Source organism: Aquila chrysaetos, chromosome 10 (assembly GCF_900496995.4).
Source record: "Aquila chrysaetos chrysaetos chromosome 10, bAquChr1.4, whole genome shotgun sequence".
NCBI classification, from domain to species: Eukaryota; Metazoa; Chordata; class Aves; order Accipitriformes; family Accipitridae; genus Aquila; species Aquila chrysaetos.
The window spans coordinates 40699183-40722346 of NC_044013.1; the positions used below are offsets into that span (position 1 = coordinate 40699183).

General features: G+C 36.9%; 1 protein-coding gene across 12 annotated transcripts in view; it reads right to left on the reverse strand.

The window, feature by feature from the left end:
- Nucleotides 1-23164, reverse strand: part of BCAS3 (BCAS3 microtubule associated cell migration factor) — a 375729-nt gene that overhangs the window by 201817 nt on the left and 150748 nt on the right. For all 12 annotated transcript variants that reach the window (XM_030028653.2, XM_030028652.2, XM_030028661.2 and 9 more), the window contains 4 exons: nt 19494-19618; nt 18708-18873; nt 17417-17517; nt 1481-1581 (listed from right to left, as the gene is read on the reverse strand). In XM_030028653.2, the coding sequence (XP_029884513.1) occupies nt 1481-1581; nt 17417-17517; nt 18708-18873; nt 19494-19618 (493 nt within the window). The remainder of the gene's footprint in view (nt 1-1480; nt 1582-17416; nt 17518-18707; nt 18874-19493; nt 19619-23164) is intronic.

Sequence of the window (23164 nt, forward strand, 5' to 3'; positions counted from 1 at the left end):
CTTCACTTAGCAAAAATTAAACACTGCAGAAGCATTCTCTGAATTATTTGTGTTCTATGACATCACTTGGGATTTTTTTTTTCCTCTTATAAATATATTTACTCTTCTAGAGGGATAGATGTGATGAAGTTCAAGCAGTCTTAAGTTCCTTTGAGTTTCCTATCTTCCAAGAATCAGTAATAAACTAATCTCCATAATGTAGGTTTACTTTACTCTCTTTTTCCTGAGGTTGCCCACTAAACCAGAAAGTCATCAGAACAGTAAAATAAGCTAAACTATCCAAACAGTACTGGAGAGGATAGGTGGAAAACTACAGGTGAAATCTTGGCCCCAATGAGCTCAGTGATAAAATTCCTGTTGACTACACTGATTGTTTCACCATCTTTGTGCTCTGACAAATTAAGAGACAGCATAAGCAAGTAAGATATATCAATGTGCAGCCACATCCGAAAACTTAGGCCAGGTAAGCGGATTCACATGAATAGATTCCCCAATGAATGCTGCTCCTGGACTGGTACATGTGGAAACCTAACTTCTCATTTTAGGAAAATGCTGTGTATGACGTATTCACCAGTGGGAGAAGCAAATCTCATTCATGAGTATTTCATATTTATGCCATACACCCCAGCAACACATTTAATGCATCGCTCCCGTAACATTGTTCTCAAACCAAAAGAAACCCGCCTAATTTGTCAGGATGAATTCCACATATCAGGTACCCTGTAATGGCTTTAGTAAATCCAGAGCATTTGTAATTTTTATTTATTTATTTCACTCTAACCTTTTATTGCTAACAGGAGCTAATTCTCAGTGTATTTTCATGACCTACATTCTTAAACTGAAGTTACGTTTTGAGCCAAATAGTCAAGTATGTACTGAGTTCTTAAAGAGAAGCTTCATCAACTGAAACAAAGCAAGAATGGATAAAACTACAAAGATTTAACCTCATATAAAAATATTCCACTAAGCATGATCATTTTAAAGCACTATAGTATTTCCATCTAGCCATAACTCAAAGGAATTATCAGTAGAAAATGCAGTAGCTGGTAACCAGAAAAAGAAGGAAGTAAACCAGTTAATCTACCATTTTTATGTTAAAATGCAGTAAGTACAGCACAGGTCACAATTGAAAAAGGCATCACCCCTTTGCCAAGCCAACTTCTTTTACCCATGTCCGAAAAGGAGCATGTCAGGCCCACTGAAACTTCCTACTTCATTCTGAACTTCCCAAGGATGTGACTTGTGCCAGTAATGATGGGGGCTTTATACGGCTTTTAATGTAGCTTGTATAGATTGCATAAAATGTAAAGACCATCAAATTCATACCACGTTAAGTCAGGAGTGAAGTCAGTTTTACACGCAGCATTACCCATGGCCTACTGGAAGCTTACTTTCTATTTTGAGGAAAGTTGTGAATTTTACTTCTGATGGATACTATTACTGTTTCACTCCTGAACTGGAACACCCCTAAAAAGAATACCTGTGAAAGCCACTCTTCATCCTCTTGCCCACTGTGGTCAGATGCTAAGCTGTCATATGACTCATGTCGAGTGATCGGTCCAGGGCTCCCTGGTGGAACCACTGAAAAAAACAGAAAACTGAAAAATCAGATTTATTGCTAAATGCTTTTATAAAAGCTTTTTCAGTAAGTTATTGGTACAGCAACACACATATTTTCCTAAATCCATGACAATATGTTGGAGCACAGAAAGAGCTCAAATATTGACATCAAAAGTGATGAAAAGACTTCTGCTCTTTGACTTGAAAGTATACATACAGCCACTATGATAACCCAACTGGCTCTTCTTTTAACCTTAAGTACTTCATGAACATACAGAACAGCCCAATACAAATGACAACCACCTGCCTTGAGGAATCTAACACTGAGATATGCCACTGTCAATGATGTAAGCCTTTTCTACAAACTATTCAGAATTTGAACTGTGCTAAAGCATACTGACAAAAGCTATCCTGAGGCACTGGTACATGTACTGACTTTGAACACAGAGTACTTCCAAGACTTCAGGAACTGACTTATCGCTCTCATTTTGACATTAATGTAGTTAATTTAAAGCTGGCTTCACAAACAACTTGAATTTTAGGATTTGACTTTTTTGCAATTTAATTGAAGGGCTTCATTATAATCTCTAGTATCACCTTTTAATTACAGTAGTAACAATATATTAATTAAGAATCTGTAACAAAGCAGAGTTTGATATTTAATTTGCTACAAAGACTAAACACTGAGATTATTTCACTGGACTATAAAATACCAGAAATTCTGTATTCAAGTGTTGCATTGCATTATAGTAATGCCGTACAATAATTTTGGACAGATAAGAAAAACACTTTTTTCACCTGCAGGTGACACTGATAACTAGAAACATATATTAGTTCAAGCTGAGGGACAAATTCATCAGCGGCTATTAAACACAACAGTCCAGACACAACCTCCAAGAAGCCCATAACCTCCAAACTCCTGGACGTTCGAGCATCTGCTTCCAGTCGCTACCAGAGATGCAAGGCTGGGTAAATTTTTGGTTTGACTCAACATCAGATCTGTCCACAGTGCTCATCAGCAAAGCTTTTCTTGACAGCACCATGGAAATCTTACATTACTATAACTGCTTAAATACCTAAGTCTCTACTATTCTTAAAAGACTGGTACAAACAAATAACCTCAATTCACAGAACAAAACTAAGTTAATTTTGTTCCTCTATTCACTACTCTGTTTTGTGTTCATATGGACTCACTACAACAGAAGAATGCAAGTTCTTCAGCTCTGTAGACTGCAAGATATCCAAAACCACTTTTAATATGATTACCATATATACACACAACTTTGGGGAAAATCACTATTTAGTGTTCAAATGCTACCACAAAAAAGAGAGGGAATCGTAGACACATTATTGTAAAGATTAGTATTTCATGATGCCTGGTCCTTGAGTCATTTAAATATATTGGCAAAGCTTACAGTCTAGCTACTTTACTTTCTATGGCGGTAGCGTTATGTTGCTCTAACTAAAACTTCACACCTGAGAAAGCTGAAAGAGTTTAGAAAAAGCAAAATGCAAGCAAGAACCCCAGACAATAAGACAGGAGGTATTTTTCATTTTCTTGTACCTGCTTACTGTCAGGGGCCTGTTGGAGGCCTGGATTCAATACCAAGAAACCATACCCGCTTTGAGGGAAGAGCAGACACCACAAAAGCAAATTAAAAGAAGCAAATGCAACAATGGTATTTTTACTTTGGTAAAACTCTTGTTTTACGCTATAGCATTAAGATACCGGACAATCCTAAAATTAGAACCAATATTTTTTATATTCACATAATCTAAAAATGACTCAAAGTTTTTTAAATTGATTTTTAAAAACTGTATTATTACAGGGTTGACCTTTATGTGTCAAGTTTCCATCCACTACAAATTTTTACAGCCATGTTGTAAACCCCTAATAATAGGAGTTTATAATGGCAAAGCAGACACAATTGTAACCATAAATACAGAACGGCGCCTCTATAATATAAACAGCACAGGGTTTTCATAAATCCATACACTATATGAAATAAAGGGATTTTCATCCTGTTTGTGTAAGTGGGTATCCGAACCCAACCTCAGCTATGGAGCCATTTCTAACACCTCTGTATCGCAGAGAGTCCTTATCCTGAAACCTGCAATATACCAAATTCAGTTCAGGGTTTAACTTATTAAAGAATTATTCCAAGTGCTATATACATTCAGACATATTCTTACAAAGTGTCAAGTTTTTCCCATGAGATACTATGCATCTGCCATATTCATTGAAACCAATACAATTTGTGCCTGCACGTATGTGTACCTACACACCTCGACATTCAGCAGTGTGTGTTCACCAGTTCTCAAGATAATATAGAAACTACATTCATCTGCTTCATTACAACCGTGACAGATCTAATTCAATGACTTACGGATGTGTCTGTCCAGCCCATATCAAACTCATATTAAGAAAATACACATACCTTCCTGGATTACAAACAGCTGACGATTCACAGTAAATATCTGAACATGAAACCATAATGCCCACACTTTTTCCTTACCGGTAAAGTTTATATTCGAAACCGATGAAACAAACCCAGTATTTTGACACGTTTTGCTGTTGCCCTAATCTTCCCCATATCTCCTGACTCCCCTAACAATAAATTCTACTGACTGCAGTAATGCCTGTTTCTGAGGGCACAGCTGATCAACTGCAGGCTTTCCTGTTATTGAACTCCGCTAACAAACTGTTCATGACTCTAGCAGATGTTTTTGCTTTCAAACCAACAGGAACTTTATGGACTGTTCTGAATTTTTTTTGTTCTTTCTATCCCAGGGGCAACTACTAGAGCTGTCAAGATTAGAGAAGCTGCTATTCAGTGACTAGCTGCAAAAATGCTAGCCCAGGGAGCAGCATCCACCCTGCTTTGTCACCGTACTTCTCCCTTGGGTAATACTGTTATTTTACTGGAGATTCAAGACAGCTTTACAGTGAGAAAGAAATATAAATTTAAGAATATTTTTGGTCCTATGCTGTATGCCTTTTCCTGAGGAATCACAGCTTTGCATAGGTCTTGCAATAACACGTTTCAGTACAGCTTCAGAGCGCAGCATTAACTCTTTATACCAAAAAGTGACGACATGCTGAATTCCACGAAAAAGCTCTGCCTTAGAGTTCACCAGCAGGGCAACAGTGATAAAGCCTTAGCTGAGGTCAAACCTCAGTAATTTATTTTGCTATTTAATAAAATAGCATTTATGTACCACACCTATCACAAAAGCAGGCATTTAAAGAGAGTCTGGTTTTGATAGCAGGATCCCATAATGATGGTCCCAGCCTTACCACAGGCAAAGCAAGCTCTACTCCCACTGCCCTTAGTGGGAGCATGCCGTGTTCTGTGAGATATGACCTTAAAAGACAAGTGATCCTTGCTGGAGATTTGCCATTGCTGTACTGCTTATTACAGATATACATATGGTCATTTTTTTCAAGTTAAAAATGGCCTTGAAGTTACAGGAACAAATACGTTCTAAAAATGTAAAAACAATTCTTTCTTCATTTCTGGGTCACACACCTCTTGCATTGGTATCAAGTTCCAAGACGAGATTAATTTAAGCCCGGAGGGACATTTCCAAGAATTTGAGCTCAAAAGTAACCTTTTATCTTCCAGCTTAATTCTTCGAAAATCTGAACTCACGCTGGAAATTATGGCAGCCTCTTACACCTCAGGGAAGCTATTCTTATGCTATAACAGAGTTTTTTCAATTTCCAAAGAATTTCACTATCATGCAGGATAGCAAATAATAAAATCCAAATTCTTCAAAAGCTTTGCAGCAAGTAGTGTTTTTTCTTGCACTCCTGTAATTTCTCTTTCCTTGGGAAAAAGTCACAAATGGCACACACATAGACAAGGAACAAGGAAGCCCTTCTTGCACAGAGATATTTTACTGGTAATTGCAGGTGTTTTGTACCTTCCTAAAATAATAAATTCAATGCTTTATGTCTAAGCTATGCCATTTTTTAACTTTTTGCTATTCTTACGTGAACATCTGGAACAAACATATATCAAATACCAGAACGCAACTGAGTTTGTTTAATCTAGAAATAGACAAACATGCAGAATTTTGTACAATTACCCGTGGATTAAAAAAGTACAAAGAAAATGAGTGCTTATTAAAAAAAGAATATCTAAGGTGGGAGTTAGAACATACAACTTCTGTTTATGCAGTATAACAGAACATGAGTTTATAAAGTCTGCTTAGAAATGCAAAAAACTCCATAAGCAAGCATTCAAGGTCACTTTTTAAAAACGGCAGTGCTACCTACAGCAAAAATCAGAGCTTTGCCATAAATATTTGGCAAGGGGCAAAAACCATCTTTCAGCTGCTCAAAAATAATAGTAGCACCTTTAATCTCTGTCCTCCTTCAAGTGAAAAGTGATCTGCATCAACTCTAAATCTGGAATATATTCCTGTCCCTCCATCCTGACTAGCTCTACTGAACCACTCCACATTTAACTAAGGAAAACAGAATCTCAGCGAAAACTGTTGTTCATCTTCTTTCATGACCTGAACACTGTCGTCTCATTTTCTACCCTCATAATCAAAGGTGCAGGTGCTTACCCATAATCTAAGGTAAATTTTTAAAGTTTACAGACTCCCTTCTCCGCAGTTACAAGATTAATCTTACTACCATATTGAAGAAAGGCTATTAAAGGCAAGGGTCTGAAAAAACCCCACCACATTACAAACTCAATCATTTGTGTGATAATTGTTAACACCAGGAAAACCTCACACAAGTGACTGTGGAAACAAAAGTTTCAACACAAGCCAAAGCAAAGGCTGAAACACGGCTGAGCTGGTATTCCTCTGGAACTCCAGGACCCGATTCCCACAGTTCAATGACCAAGTATGAAAAAACACCCATTGTTTTAAAAATTTGCCATGATATTTAGTGACAAATAAAGAAAACCAATTATTTCTATTAACCTCAAATAATTTGCATAGGCATTCTTGACACGTGAGCAAGACCTAGACAAATATACATGCTTGACGGATATTGGAATTAACAAACAGTGGTTTTGTTCATAGATGGGCTAATTATACAATAAATACCTAGACCTAAGACAAATCTTTATTCATTCAAAGACTATAAATTGTCATCTTTCAGCAGCATAGAAGTGTTGGAACAAAGAAACACTACAGCTCAATTGTAGTGTGTGCACTTATGGTTTTAATTTGTGAACAATAAATCATTAGTTTTACTTAGTTTTGTGTACTTCTTGAACCAAAAGGTTTTAATTTTCTCATTTATATAAATAAGCTTTACACAATTCAATTTAATTGAGAGTTATATACGAAATTCCCAATGTGCTCTTCTCTAAGGGATGTATGTTTGTCCAAATTAAGAGCAAAGGCATTTGCAGACTATAAAGACTATTTGTTCTGTGCTGCCTGCCATACACGACTGCAGACACCCAGAGAGCTTTCCTTTATTTCAACTGAATACACAAAATTTGTAATTTGAAATAAGATTCTAAAATCTAGTAGAAACAGAAACAATGTACTCTTAAGTAATTCATTAACTCTGAAGTCTATCCTGTGTCCACATGCAGTGTCTAGTGATATCCATGGCAAAGAGGTACGCAGAATAAAAATTATGTATCTTTTAGGTTTCATACAAATCACACGCTAACATCTGATTTTGATGCTTTTTCTGTGGTTCTTAAGTTATATCTAAAATTATCATAGGTGGTTTAGAGACCTGAGGTAATCACATGCTTGTCAATAAGCTTCAGGAATACTTCTCTCAAAATTAAGCTCCACAATTTGAATTATTTACTTCATGCTACTTCTGGAACTACTGGTGCATTAGTTACATCGCGTTGCCCATGACAAGCAGAATGTGACAGTTCTGGTTTAGATCTACATGCAGCCACTTCAAATTCAACAGGTTCACCTTTTTTTCCATCTTACATATGTGATCTCACTTCTGTCAGAGGTGGGTTTCAGTATCCCACAGTCAGGTTTGCCATGTAGGTCAAGTCCAACAACTGCTTAGTGAGTTTTACTGTATGCACGTCCCTAAATTTTCTCTTAGAGCACATAGCTCTATGCCTGCTGGCTCTACCTCTGCTCAAGTTTGACAATAAAGTGAAGACCAGATTATCATTTTAGACACAATGCTTACAGCCGTATTTAAAACAAACTGTTTGCAGTTTGGTGATATGCTCTATGTATTTTTACTTGTGGCTATATGTTACTGAACAAAGTTCTGGTTTTAATGCATTTTTCAGCTTGTAAACTTCTGCAGGAGCATGCCATGCAAATTAAAATATCCTCTTTGACTCAAAACTTCTCCCCACTCATTTTTTTTCCCGTTAGGACTTTCTGAGATTCCTGTATGGATAAACATCATAAACATCATAAAATTAAGCTAACCGCCCCGCCCCCCCGTAAACCAGGAGTTTAACCAGCCTAACAGTTATTTCACACCACCAATTGACTTATAGATTTATTCATTCATTATTTGTATATTGCTCACAGTTTATTAGGTGCTTTATAGACCATCCATTCTCTGTATCAGCACTTTAATCTTAAAGGAATAGGTAGGTCTATAATCAGGATATGAATTCTCCTTAGATTTTCCCAGCTTTGATGACTGCTTTACTTGCTCCTTACTTAACACTGGTCTGATAGTCAACAGCCTGGCATTTTTTTTTTCCCTAAAAGGTGCTGATTAGGTGTTCAGGCTTCACCATTACTGCTGGCTACCTTGAGATGGGTACGCATTCACTGTGCTTAACTCCAGCTTCCATTTCTGAAGTTCCCATAGGAAACCAGTCAAGTACAATGACCATTTAAAGCTGGACAGAGCTAGAACCTGATATTACTCACAGTATGGAGCATCTTAAGGCTGTTGAATGCTTTAAATGCTCAGACTGTGAGCAGACTATCAGTTCTGTACCAAAGGATAACATATATATTCTTTCCTGAGTTAAAGAATAATTTCAACTGCACAAACCTATGGCAAAATCCATCTGATGGCCATCTTTAAAGAATTATGGAAGAGGTAACTATTTCTATAATTCACTGACTTCAAAAGTATGTTTGACATTATTGTCGGGAAAATTATGTTAACCATGGATTACTGTTACAATCAAAGTATGTAGTGAGAAGTCAAGAGGCTTAGTAGTAAATTTTCAAAGCGGTGCGTGGGGATTTACCCGTTTGACTCCCATTAACGTCAATAGGAGTCGCGCGGCTAAATCCCTGTACACTGCTTTGAAAACTGACCCCTTCGTGTTGATGGACCCCTCTCTAAGAAGTTCCAGATGACCATGTAAGAATAGTAAAGAACTATTTCAGCATGTGCCCTTGTTCATTATTGTTGTTTGTACACATCTGAAAGTATTTTAATTCCTATATGCAGTGCTGTTTCCAGCATTTAGTTTATAAAATATGGATTAAGATGGGCCAGTATGCAGTAATCTGATGAAGCCATGCACATGCCCAGGTATATATATATATATGCATCAAAAACTTAACATACATTGCCAGCATCCAATGCACCTTACAGAGTTAATTTTTATCCACCTCATGTACATTATTTCACAAACACCAGTTACAGCTGAAGAACGTATCATGATTTACTGCACCACTCGTATGCAATGATGCAGCTCTTTCATGAAATGACATCTGCCCTGTTCCTTTTTACCCCAGTCAGTCCTATGCTCAGTCAGAAATTAAATTTGCTTCCCTTGACCACTCAATCCTGTTTCCTGTAGGGAGCAGGAAGTGCAGGTTACAGTTTTAGGGAAACATAGTTTTCCCTTAAGAAAAATACCATGAACTACAGTTTCATTAGAAACATCTTTTCTGGAATGGGAAGGTGATCCAGATTAGCTTGCAATCTGTTACGCCTCCAAGTGTAAAAAGCAAACCTGAAAATTCCATTTTCACTGTTTGTGACTACTGCCAGAAAACCCCAAATACATGTAACAACTCTGTAAGAGAAATGCATTCTTGGAATCAGTTGCACTGGAAATTTTTTAACTGTAGTCATAAAACACATATATATAAGCATATATATTTATAAATTGTATACAAGATCTGCCACAGTTTTAAACACAATAAAAAATTCCAAATATGAAATATTTTTAAATTGTAAAAATTCTTCTACAACATATTTTACCTGTATCACTTATATGTTCATATATATACTCATATTTTCATGCAGTATTTGGAGAGAATACCTGAGTCAAGATAAACCCTTAAGAATTAATTTTCTGAAATTCTGAAACTCATTTTTCTGTATAGAAATGTCCTCCTCAAAATTTCAAGGAATTATAAATTTTTCCCCAAGGATCTCGATTTCTACAGGACATCTGCACAACTCCTTTGAAACTACTGATGCAGAGACCCAGGAAGTTCTTTTTAAAAGTATGTTGTATTCTTTTACTATATAGTAATAACAAAGTAGAATTTCATGAAAATGATACACTAGCTAGAGGCAATCTGAAGTAGAAAGATTAATAATAATGACAAACCGATAATCTAGAAAATATTTTTTAAAATTCCCATCTGGATAATAAAGTTAAACATATGTGCCCAAGTAACTACATGAAATCTCAGCTGTGTGCTGGTTGTACACAAAATAGCAAAATAACAACATAATGCAGTTTCCCATCTATAAGTGGACTGCGTTAACAACTAACAAAGGGTTAGCTGCAATACTCTTGTTGAGAATAGGGAGGAAAAACCTGGCAGAAGCATTGAAACGTAACACGTCTTGTGATCAGGGACTCACTCAATCTACCAAAAAGCTGGGTTTACACCTGCTCAGCACAGACAAAGCAGCGTCCTCCCCTGTTTGCCTTCCTGCAGATAGCCCGTAGCTCTGCCATGCCCAGCTCTGTCACTCCGACTTTTCATGAATGGTATGTTCTTTCCTGCAGTTTTAAGCCCGTAACATTCAATCGACACAATTTTGTGGAAAAGCCCTCATCTGTGGTGCACAGGTACATCTGAAAGGCCAGTAGTTTAGGCAACATTCATATGATCAGTACATAAAAATCATGGCAGTTTAAAACATTAACCCACACACCACTGCTTGTTCCAATTCCTCTCCAGGCTACACAGCACAGCAGCTCATATAAACTCAAGTGGGCTTCACCCACTTCAGGGTAAGGTCAGAGAGCTTTGTTTAGATAGCCTTCATCGGTGGGTTATGTTAAACTGGCCAACTTCACTCTGAAGTGCTACCAGTGCTGCTGCAGAACCAGTAAAGCCCAACAGAGGCACCATAATGGGCAGCTGAGAGCACTAACTGCTAAACTACTCCAAACTCACGTCTGACCGTGGCCATGCAGAGATGTCACAGAAACAGAGCAAAAAGTCTTTGAACACCTCGTAACTACATGATAGCGTAATTGTTGTTACAGAACGGGCTCTGGTTTTGATCAGTTTTATTATTTGAAATCAAGCTCCGTTGTGATAGACATTGAACATACACAGAGCAAGATACAGCTCTTGCCTTACACAATATGCTACATACACACGCACTGTAGCTATGTATACAGTGGGAGAAGTACCATTACATATATTCTTTCATATTAGTGAGAAAGATTACACTATTAAATATGCACACACAAAAGGGTGCAAGAAGAAAAATAGAAGTAGAAGGCTGGGAGGTGGTAGAACACTAAATATAATTATCAGTCCCAGTTCATTAGCCTGTTACCAGACCACCATCACGCTCTGCTGCGCCTGGAAAAAGGCTTGCAGACCAGAATGACCAGATTCCTTACTGTGTCTGCTCGGTGTAACTCGTATGGCAGCAGTTTGGCTATGATTACATGCATTGTAGCTTGTTTTTCATAGTATCTGTCTTCATAGCATATAGTCACACAGTTATTTAATACACTTTCCACTCTTACTCTCAGTCCTGCTTTCCACTGCACAATATTCACTAGCTCTACGTGTGGAATTTTTATTTCCATCAATGGAATGTAGGAAAGGAATATAAAATAGGCCATAAAGAACCACAATGTTGCTTAGAGACAAAAGTCTTGCTCAGGGTGCATAGCTTTCATTAGAGGGAGCAGGAAGTGCAAACATGATGTCAGAGTTACAGAGATTATCTGTATAAATTGTGTTATCATTTAGCCCAAACAAACAGTGAGGAAAGGCTAACCCCCTCCCTTTGAAGACAATGAACAGTTACTAAGTTTGACTTCTAATGAAAGCCATTTTCAGTAAAACACAAGATACATACAACAGTTGGTCCAGAAATGAAAGTCTGTTGTAACAGCCAAAAGTCAAAGGCAGCTATAAATACAGACCTTAATTTTTTCAAGAATCCCTTAACGAAGTCTATAAAACTGATTATATCTTCAGGCCTAACTCAAGTGCAAATTCTTACTCAGAAATAAGTTAAGAGCCCTGCAAGTATTACTTGGAGACCAGTAGAGGCACAAAGAACAAGAATACAGAGTACTGGTTTGAATCCTAACATCGTGGAATATGAATTACATTGCATTTAGGATAAACAATTAATGAGACAGCAGAAGCCTCAGCTACATGTCCATTTTTCTGAGAGAGAAACAATTTCCAGAAGCGGTCAGAGTGGGATAAAGAAACACTGCATCATTCCTTTTAACACAACAGAAATGGTCTTTGATTATTTAAAAGCCAATTGCAAAGATCTGTCTTCAAAACCTCCTATAGGAGGTTTAATAGCAAAGAGGTGCAAGTACACTTACCAGCAACACTGTAGTAAAGTAGAGACTTTTGTTTTAACAAAATCTATATTTATACGATTACATTTCCTATGGTTGAGGGCAGCTGTAATTAATGGATTTCCCTCCTTCCCCTAATGCAGTCATTTGTCAATTTAAACACAGAATGTCCAATCAATTTTGATGTATTTAGTAAGCAATTTGTCAAAGAGTACTGCATACCAGTTAATATATTAATTCTTGTCATTGGCCTGCTTCTGACAACTGCAGGTCGTCTCCATAAAACTGGTCCTGATGAGCCAAAACTCTTGCCTGGAATGTGGAGGTGCCCTTTCCAGAGCCAGAGGAGAGAAATCATATCTCATTTTATTCAATACCTTTTTGGGACAGTTTTTGGTCTGATTTCAAATTTTTTTTCATTAATGTGTTAATTGTCCACGTTTCAGATATTTCAATTACAGTCCATTCCTCCAGTGCAATGAAAAAATTAATTAAAAGAGGAGGGGTACGGAAGAAAGGAAGTGAGAAGTATGAAATGAGGATGTAAGACTTTCTGCTGTTATGCAAAGTTACCTATTTTCATTGCAATTCCATTATGTACCATGCACATGTCTGTATGAATTCCAACATGCAAAAATGGAAGGTACAGAAGTCAGACAAAGGAAACACAGGTTAAGTCAATCTAATATGTAACACTTTGGGTCATGGTAAGAGAAAGAAAAGTATTCAGTAGAAAAAAACCTGAACACAAACAGCAGATTGTCATGGACATGAAAAGCACATCTTAACAGCATGCCTCTAGAGTTTATATTACCAGAAGCATCTTAATTCCTAAGTACTAAACAGCAGGAAGCAAGTAGCATTTAAAGAATAAGTAATGATGAAACTTGGCAATTCTCTGAGGAAAGCCAAGTCCTTTACATTGCAAATTTCTGCAGACACCAGAAACCCTCCTATGTGCGCATGCAGTGCCTCACACAACTCTCCTCCTGCTGTCAGGTCTGCTACGACAGTCTAACTATACGAGGTGACGGTATTTACGTTATAGGAAAAACATCTAGGAAGAATAAAATGTGACGTACATTTCCTTCCTATGTTGTGATTAGATTTAGGAGTTGCTCAGAACACAGGCAAATAAAGAGAGAATACTCGAGACACATGTAAGGTAAAATATTACTTATTAAACCTGAGAAGGGTAGGAGAGAAACACCTAGCACCTGACACCCAGCACTGAAGACCTGAGGACTGTAATACATCCAGGGCTTTTTGGGATGAACTCCGACGAAAACAAAACTAAGGCTGAAATCTGCTCTGTCAGAAGCTGAGGAGATTCTCGGGACTGGTTATTTTTACTCTGACCAACTGCAGAAAGCCTGAAACAGTTAGCAGCAGGATACTGACGCTTCCTGCAGGCCAGCAGGTTGTGGAATTTAACATGCCAGCTCACTTTCAAGCTATGAACTTACAGAGAGGTCCAAAACTCTCCCTATCCACTTTCTCACCTCTCTGCACCAGCCACAGCCATGATAAAGCGCTCAGGTAGACACAAACTGCATACTCTGATCCAGGTTTCTGCAGCAGATGTCACACATGACCTCAAAGCAATGAAACAGCTGTGCTAATCCACTTACAAATACCCTTGGGATAAGTCTTGGACACTTGTTGTACAAAATATTTCTTCAAACAATGGTTCCTTGTTACTTCCTTATTAGCTGTGAACATAACTTTAAGGTTTAGAAATATTAAAAGCTGATCTGTGTGTAAATAACTAAATGCAGTGTTTTTAAAATATTCTCTTTTCATCACAAGAACTCACTGGCCTACTTCATCATTTTCAGAGACTAAGGAAGATTTTGGTCCTGTTTTGGCATCAAACTGCATGTTCATGAAAACCTGCACAGGATAGCCCTCCAACCAGACCGCCAGACGTTTCATTGTTCTGTCCGTCTGCTGACAGAGGTACTCTGTGCTAAAAAGCACACTGAGTATTTTTCAATGACCCAGGGGGCAAAGGTCACTTATTATAAATGGATAATGAGACCTAATGCAATGTTCTGAGTGTGGACAAAGAAAGGGTCTATCCATACCCCCTTGTGACTTGGTCATTCAGGCTTTTATTTCCCCTGCACACTTAATGGAGCCAAACAATTGGCAGAAATGCTATACAGAAACTGAGAGAAACTGCTGTATTCTACCTCTGATAGACAGATACAAATAGTGACCCTGAAACGGCGCCAGAATTCCTCTTACCACTAACGTGGCAGACAGATGAAACATTCACCCTAAACCCCTATTTAGCCATTTGCTGGCAATTAAACTTACTGACGGAAGTGATAGCACATCAAACCACAGGCTTCAGCTAATGTCAACCCATTACATTACTGCAGGTAAGCAGAGCCAGATAACTTCGTTTTAGCATGTATTTAATAGGGGGAAGCTAACAGGTGTCTTGGACTCTTTTGTGAGAACCCTGGTTTGACTCCATTTTTTCAGAAACTTCATTGAGTAGCTTCAGATAGAGTAAATCCAGAAGAAAAATAAAACTTCAAAGAAGATCAGATATACACAAACTTTTTTGTTAATGACATTTTTACTATGCTCTCTGGACTCTTTTTTGTCTTTAGAGTTTATTATTCTATTTTTCTTTACGTTCCACACCCATCTTAATGAATTCTTATTATGTGAATTAAAACCTGAATTAAAATTCTTCACTGTAATTCAAATAATACAAATTCATCATTTCATTGGAATTTAGCTACCACTCATTCTTCTTCCTTTAAAAAGTTTCCCACACAAAAACATTTGAAATGCATAGTATTTGATTTGTTAATGAAATACACAGAGTGAACCACATCCATTCCCGATACCAGTATGTGGGATAAATGTGATCTGTGTAAATAAGCATTGACGCTCACAGAAAGACTTTTGTTCAGACCGTATCTATGCAATACACTGCTTTTAATTTCAACAGAAACTAAAAAGCAGACAAACTACTTCTACAGTGTCCAAAATTCTCCAGACAGCATTCTGTGCTCTTGGACCCATACTGCAATAACTGCACACTACATACAATAATTTATATATTTATATACTTGAGAGTATGCACGGGAAATGGCTGAAGCCAATATGGATGATAAAGACATCCAAAACTAGAGCAGAGAATTGGGGTGGGTGGGAGGAAGGTAGAAGAAATCTGGCCCGAACAGGGGGCAAGCTGCAAGGACTCACAAACATAGGTAGTGTTTGTGAATTAAAGCTAGTTTTGGAGACCTTTTCAAGACTACTCAGTATTGCTGTTTTCCCTGAAGATGCTACATTTAATAGTCTGGTTAGATAATTCTGCAAAGCAATAGTCTTGACAGCCCTAAAGAACAATAAATGCACACAGCAATGGATGGTATCCTTTTATCCTAATGCTTTGTCTTATGCAGATAATTTAACTACTAACAGGCCAAGCTGATATATATTAAAGGAAAAGTGCTGGAAAAGGGTCTTAACTCCACCTCCTTGGCAGCAGGAAACAGATTATGTTTTTCCTTGCAAACATGTCTAGCTAAACATGACTTATTGAAACACTGGAGTTTCTGTGAATGAGCCTGTTTGCCTTTTTTATCTCCTTATCATAAAAGTTATCTAATGTTATCAGCAGCAACAGGTGCATAAGCAATGGATAAAAATATAAGTATCAAAATGAATTATCAGCAACATAAGCAGACTATGTGGCAGCAGTTACCTTAAATTAAAATATGAAATTAGACCTATACTTTATAGTTAATATCGTCTATTAAAGGCTTTGATATAAATTACAAATATATTTGTTGACCTGATTGTAGTCAATGCTTCAAAATATTTTTATGAAAATTTAAGTATAGGCTTGCACACCTAATTTTAGACATACTCATTTGAAAACAGTGATCTATATTTATATAGTAAAATACTATACAACCAAAATACATCCTTGCAATGACCTTTTATCTCAAAGCAGAACTCGTGTATCTATAAGTGAAAGTAAAATAATGGAGGAATCTAGCAAAAAATTCTAGCCAGAAGGCACATCTAACACAGTGTTGTGCGCTATTAATTACTTTTTCATCTTCTTTTCTACCTTTTGAATTTTCTTCCTTTTTCTATGCAGCACGGAAGAAGTAAGACCCTAACCTTGTAGGTTGCCACAACATTTTGAGCTCTGAGCGCATGCAACAGATGGACAGGTAGAAGCAACAGATCTAATCTGGCGCCAATGTTGCTTTTACCAGTCACATTCAGACATACTGCCTTTTGGCCCAGATGTCCACTTTCTGCATTTTAAAATGCCTGTGTCACATAACATGCTGGCATTAGCTGCGCTGACAACTGTGCAGAGGGTCTAGTTTCCCCATGAGTACCCTTACATATGCCAAGAGTTGTTCCCTTGTGAAACTTTGACTGTTGTATCACTTTGATCTTGACTACACCCTAGATAAAAGAGACGCTTGCTACTCACTGTTAATATTCTTGTCTTTTTTGAATTGTCAAAATAAAAAATAACATGAATACACATTTATGTATAAAAACAATATAAAATACATGGGCTTATATATATATGGTATACATATACAATGTATCTATAGATATAGATATATAAATGTTTCTGAATATGCAATGCCATGCATATTGGCTCCCTGCAAACAATGTGGCTGGACAAAAGACAGGACGAGGCAGGTGGGCAGCCATCCCTGGAAGCAATGCCAAGGCTCCCAAGGGAAGCAGCTGTCTGAGACTCTGGCTGGAAGTAGCCCAGCAATCACGAGTTCCAGCGGAGAGGGAAAATGCAGATGCACTCGCTTGTCACTGAGTATTGAATTCACAAGAGGAAATGACTAAAAGCACGAGAAGAAATGAGGTGAAGAAACCCTGAAGACTTGAGGGGATATAGTGGGTCGCACTTGCAACGCCTGCCAAGCACTCACGTTTTGGCTATATGACAGCCACACAACTTCGATTCATATCAAAAAGAAACTATATTCACTACTCTACCATTACTAATACAGTTGGTTACATGAAGCCCTGTTCTGGGGTAGAACATGTACTGAAATAAATGGAGGTTGAAAAACCAACTCAGAAAGTCACACTCGGGTTAAAACATGCACATAAGACAAGACAAAAAGTTGTCAGCTACTTACAGCCAGCAAGAAGATACTGGTAGTACTGCACGGCATCTGCAGCCAGGAGCAGTGGATGGTTTGCATTAAATGGTGGTTGGAGTTCATTCCACTGAGGAGTTCTGAGGTAAAACACAAGACTATTAATATTTAAGCTAATACAGAGAATGTAAATCAGTGTTTCTGTCATCACATGTAATTATCTATACAAGCTCACAAAATGTTTGTAATTATTTAAATTAGCTTGTTCAAACACTGCAATACACCACAGGCAGTTGAGCAGCAGGACCAAATCACGCAGATTGTGAGGCAAAGACAATACTTGGTTGTTGACTGCTGTGTGTATTGTGCAAAAAAATGATGAAGGCAGTTTAGATTAAGTCGGTAAATACATTTAGGACCATTGTATGTCATGCTGACGTTATATAAACACGCAACTGAAACTGGGGAACATTTTTGTTCTGTTAACTAGCATTGCTTCGATACTGTAAAGTCATTGAGCGTTTACAAACTGTGAAAATAAAGCTGTGTAAAGTTATGGACTATTGATCCAATTAGAATTTTCAATTCCATTACAACCTACTCATTTCAACAATAATGGTCTAGAAGTCTGTGTTGTAATTTTAATTAGGGTGGGCCATTCCTAAATAGCTTGGTAAATCAAGTATTGATCAATCTAGTCCAGCCATAAGCAGCACTAAGGAATATAGGAGCCAAGAAAAATCGATAGAAAAATATTTTAAAACGTCAAAAGCACTGACAACACTTTCTCATCAATTTTTGTTTACTTTCTTCCACATGTCAGGAATAATTTCTTCAACTGTCTTAAGAAATGCTACCTTCAGCTACTTACAGGATAACTTGCCTAATTCTTTGCAACACTTCATCGTGGAAACCTCACTCATGTCTCATGGCAGAATTTTGTACTTTAACACTATTAAAATAATTGTTTCTAGTCCTTACATAAAAAGCTAAATTATAATCTGATCATTTAAAATCCCTAATTGATAAGGATCTCTATTGATTTGTTAACATGTTCATGTAGCTCCACCCCATAGAAGTATTTAAATGGTTAGCTCCCGTTCAGACACATAAGCACTAACAGAACTACATGAAAAGGTAAGATTGAATTTGCTATTGAGAGTCCTCTCTTTCAATGGAAAACTTTAAGAGTCTTAAAGATAAAGTTTAAGATAAAACTATGGCTGAAAATCATGATGCAGTTCATTCACCCGTTCCAAAAAAAATTAAAAATAGCTCACGATCATTTTCTGGACAAAAAGATGACGACAAAGTAAAAGGAATGAGCTACCTAACCAAAGTCCAGCTGGCTCTTGGGCATGTCATCATTTCCAAAGGTGTGTCATCACTAATCTTCGGAGCAGTGCTGAGCGGACGTGGTTCCAGTACATGCTCCACCAGGCTACCGTAACAACTGATAATATACAACGACTCCACTACAAACTGTTTTGATTGATCTGTTTGCAAGAAGAAAGAAAATCTTATTGCAATAGCCCAGCAGAAACAAAAAAAGTTTACAAAAATAGTAGACTACTTATTCTTTTAAGTCTCTTGCCTTTATATGCTTGCAGTCAAAAATGTGAATTAGAAGTGAAAGGGCTGGAGAGACAAAGAGAAAATTTGTACAAAGCACACAATTTTCCCCTTGTTTAAAGAAACCATGAATATCTCATATAAGAGAAGGTGGAATAGAGCTTCTCACCAAGGTGTGTTCAGGTAATTACACATTGCCAAACATATGTCTGTACATTTGCTTTAGCAAAGGTGTCTCACCTTTACCTCACAGCTTTTTCAGTGACACTTCACAAAATATCTCTGGATTGAACTATTAAAGTTTGGGTTTTGTCATTGTATCATAATAAAAGGTCAATGATTTATTTCACTGATAAAAATTTCTTGTAAATTGTCCTATTTACCAAAAGCACCCCAACCACATTCCCCAAAATCTCCATTGTCACCAAGTTTAAGGAACAAAATCTACAGATAAGCAACAGATAACTGCTCAGAAGTTATCACAAAATGAGAAAATAAATCAATTTGAATTTAAATGCAAGTCCTATTTTTGTAATATACCAACCTTTTTCTCTTTTCAGGCCCGGATTGTTTGCAAACCATGACCTTGATGATCCAAAGACTGCAGCGACACAAAACTCTCCTCCCACAGACTTACTGGGTGAAATCTGTGGAGCCGGTTTGGATTTGCTTAAAGAAAGAACACAATAAAATTATGAAAGTTAATTCTCAAAAATTAAGATGTCCCTGCTAAATAATCATTCTAAGATATTAATTCAGAAGTGGTGAATATCTGCAGTTCCCATAAGATTTAGCAGGGTTTACAGATGCTTCGTGTTTCTCGATAATAGGTCCCAAATTCCCCTTGATCACTGAACTCATTAACTCAAAGAACAGCACTGGCTCATAATGGAGAGTTAGTTGGACTGTTTAAAAGACCCAATATTGAATATTTGCATTCAATAGAAACAACTTCTGAAGTGAATACAAACATTTGTAAACCTAAGTCCTTTGGGAATGAAAATATAGTTTCTGGGTCAGTCATTGTAGCTGGTTGGTATTTTCTTGCATTTTCAAAAGAAACTTACAAATAATGCTAACATTGACTGCCAATCAGTTATAACTCAGCACACTCCTGATGCCATTGAAACCACTAGGATATATGGGACATGGGAAAAAGTGTAAGAGGGAACAACATGCGGAGGATACAAGGAAAGGGAAACAATGCATACACTCATGAGCTACATGTTGAAACAAATCAGTAATTATACTGCATAAAAAGAGATTAAGATACATTCACCTCTGAAACTCCACAATGTGCGTGTAGCAGATACAGTAGCTTATAATTATGTTTTATCAAAACATCATTTAGTGTTCCTCCTTACAGGAATCTGAAGATACGTAACATTCTTCTTTGTATAAACTCAAAACTACATTCAGAGCACTGCCCATTACCTCAATTCATTAAACCAGGATTTTACCCTTTCCTTAAGAGAAAAGCTGTTTGAGAAGTTCACACAGGATTCCTCCTTTTCCGTGTTCCCTTTTTTCCAGTCTTTTTAATTGGATTATTTTGTATTTCTCTCTCTACTCTATCTCACTGCTCCCTTCCCTTGCTGCCTCTCCCTCCCTTCCTTTTTTCTTCTATTAATTTCTTGTTCCACAGTATATCAGCCTGTGATTACACCATCACATTAACTTGGTCATTTTTAAGTAACGATCTTCAATTCTGAGAAGGGTGTGTGTGCATATATATACATGCAAACAAATTTTCGCAAGTATTATGATGGAATTAAGCAGCAGAAAAATATTTTAACAGCAGAAAGCAATTCAAACACTATGCATAATTCTAATGGCACTGAATTCATACTACCCTTTTTTTGGTTGATGACAAATTACTTGTATACAAAGTGAAGTGGTTCAACAGAATGAACCAATAGGGATATTAAAGCAAGAACAGATTATGGATCAACATAATGTAAAAATAACATAAGAAAAGCAAGTTAAACCAAAATTATTCTATAAACTGGGCTCCTCTAAAACTCCTCCACCTGGCTGCAGAAACTGCACCTGTCCAAAGACCTGTGTCTTGGTCCCTTACAGCTCAGTCCTGATCTCACTGAAATAAATGGCAAAACTCACACTGATCTCACTCACTTAATTTCCTTCCAACAACCAGCTGTAGTAAGTGATACGCGGAAAATATGGCATATGGTTAAAAACATATAGCCTCCATCATTACTGTCATGCAACTTGAAACATTTAAAATTGCCTTCAGCTTGAACTCACCTAAAGCAGCAAATACTTTTTGTATAGGATACCGGAAATGAGATCATTTATGAAAATGGGAGAAAAGACTAATTGTTTGCACTTGCACTGTATTTTCAGCCAGGTTTCTGAAAGGGATTTACAGAAAGTGTAACTGAGCTTCCCAACACCTTGTGCAGTATTACTCTGCCAGTTTTACAGATAGACTCACTGAAGCACAGAGGGGCTAAGCTACTTGCCGTAAATCACACACATGGCCTATAGTCACATGTTTCATTTAGAGAGGGGGAAGAAAAAAAAAAAAAAAAGACCTTTCAAAAGGAATTCCATCTCACTGACCAGAGTGAATGGAAAAATTCAGACAAACCTTCATGGACTTAGATCAGTCCTGAAGCTCTCGTACATGCAGAAGCAGCTAGAACATCCCAAAAGAGCAATTGCAATTTATAGTCAGTAACTCTGATATTGAACCACCACAAAGCACTTAATATCCAACTGTTAAAACTACAGCCACAGATTACTGGGTCAGAAATCTGTGTTCCAAAAAGTTCCTGACTATAAATATATTACCTTGCTTGCAGTGGCACTTCACGATCTACATTAGAATATTTAAATTGATATTAAGTATTTATTAGCTGTTCAGGAAAATTCAGAATAGATTTCTTCCACTTTGAAATAGTGATCTGTCACAGAAACAGTATTTTTAACCAGTTCTGTAACAAACTATGTATTGATAACTATTTTTAGCTTTCACCTTCCAAATATTCATACACTAATATTCCTTCAGAAATGAAAAGATAAATGTATCCACTAATTAAAGTCTTGTTACTTACTGATCTATACTTCAATCAATAAATGATTGTTTTTAATATAAAACAAGATTGTTCAGAAGGACAGTGTTACCCATCAATCAATACAAAGTAAACTGTTGAGTACAGATATGATTCAGCTGTATTCACTTCCTCTCAGAAACTCTTGGAAAGAGAATCTTTGTACACTGTCCTAATATTCTTAATGTTCTGAATTTTTACTGAACACAATCTGAGGTTATTAAAATAATTTAAAATGGAAAAAAAAATTGGGAGCAAATGCTACTTTCAACTACAAACTGAAGTAAACTTCTACAGAGATATAATGACTTCAATTTCTTCAAGCCCTTAAGCAGAAGGGAATTTGGTACTCTAACAATACGTTTTTGCAGTGTTCTCCACACTCCACATCAGTCCCAAGACCTATGCTCAACCAAATAACAGATATAAGCAACCTTAGAGGAAATGGTCTAAGCTACTTTCTATTTACATCATGTCTTTAAAATGTACATCTTTCAAGGCCTGCATTTAGGTGTTGGCTTCAGTGCCAAAACATTTTCCCTTCAAGAATGATGTTTTGTAGACAGAAAGAGCAGACCTTGTAAAACACGGTTACTCATGTGGTTAAACTTAGTCCTGCTAAAAAGTAAAGACAAACAACAAAAAAAAAATTACTAGTGCATCATATTGGTTTAGACATATTTCTGAAAAAACTGCTGAGATGTCAGCAAGTCTGTTCTGAAAACTATTGTCACTAAGGAATCTTTCATTTTACCACCATTTTACTTTATCCCTGAGTTTTCATCAATACATTCCAACGCAAATTTCTTTCCTTCAGTAAACCTCAAAAGCCCAGTTATTTTCAGTAACAGTAATGCCATTAGAAAAATATATTTTCATGTTATTGTGATATTTTAACAACTTGGAAACTATAAATCCTCATTATTATGTAGATGCAAACACCCTCTCAGCTTTATAAATGATAACAAAACAATAATGTTGAAGGTAGGTGGTGAATGACTTGTTTCTGCTATGAACTCCTGCTCTTTACTTGCTCTTAGCCTGTCAGCACTTCATAAATTATTCCAAGAACTGAAATTAAGGCACGTTTTGCCTCACTTTTAAAAACAGTTAATTTAAAAGAATCTTCACAATATAC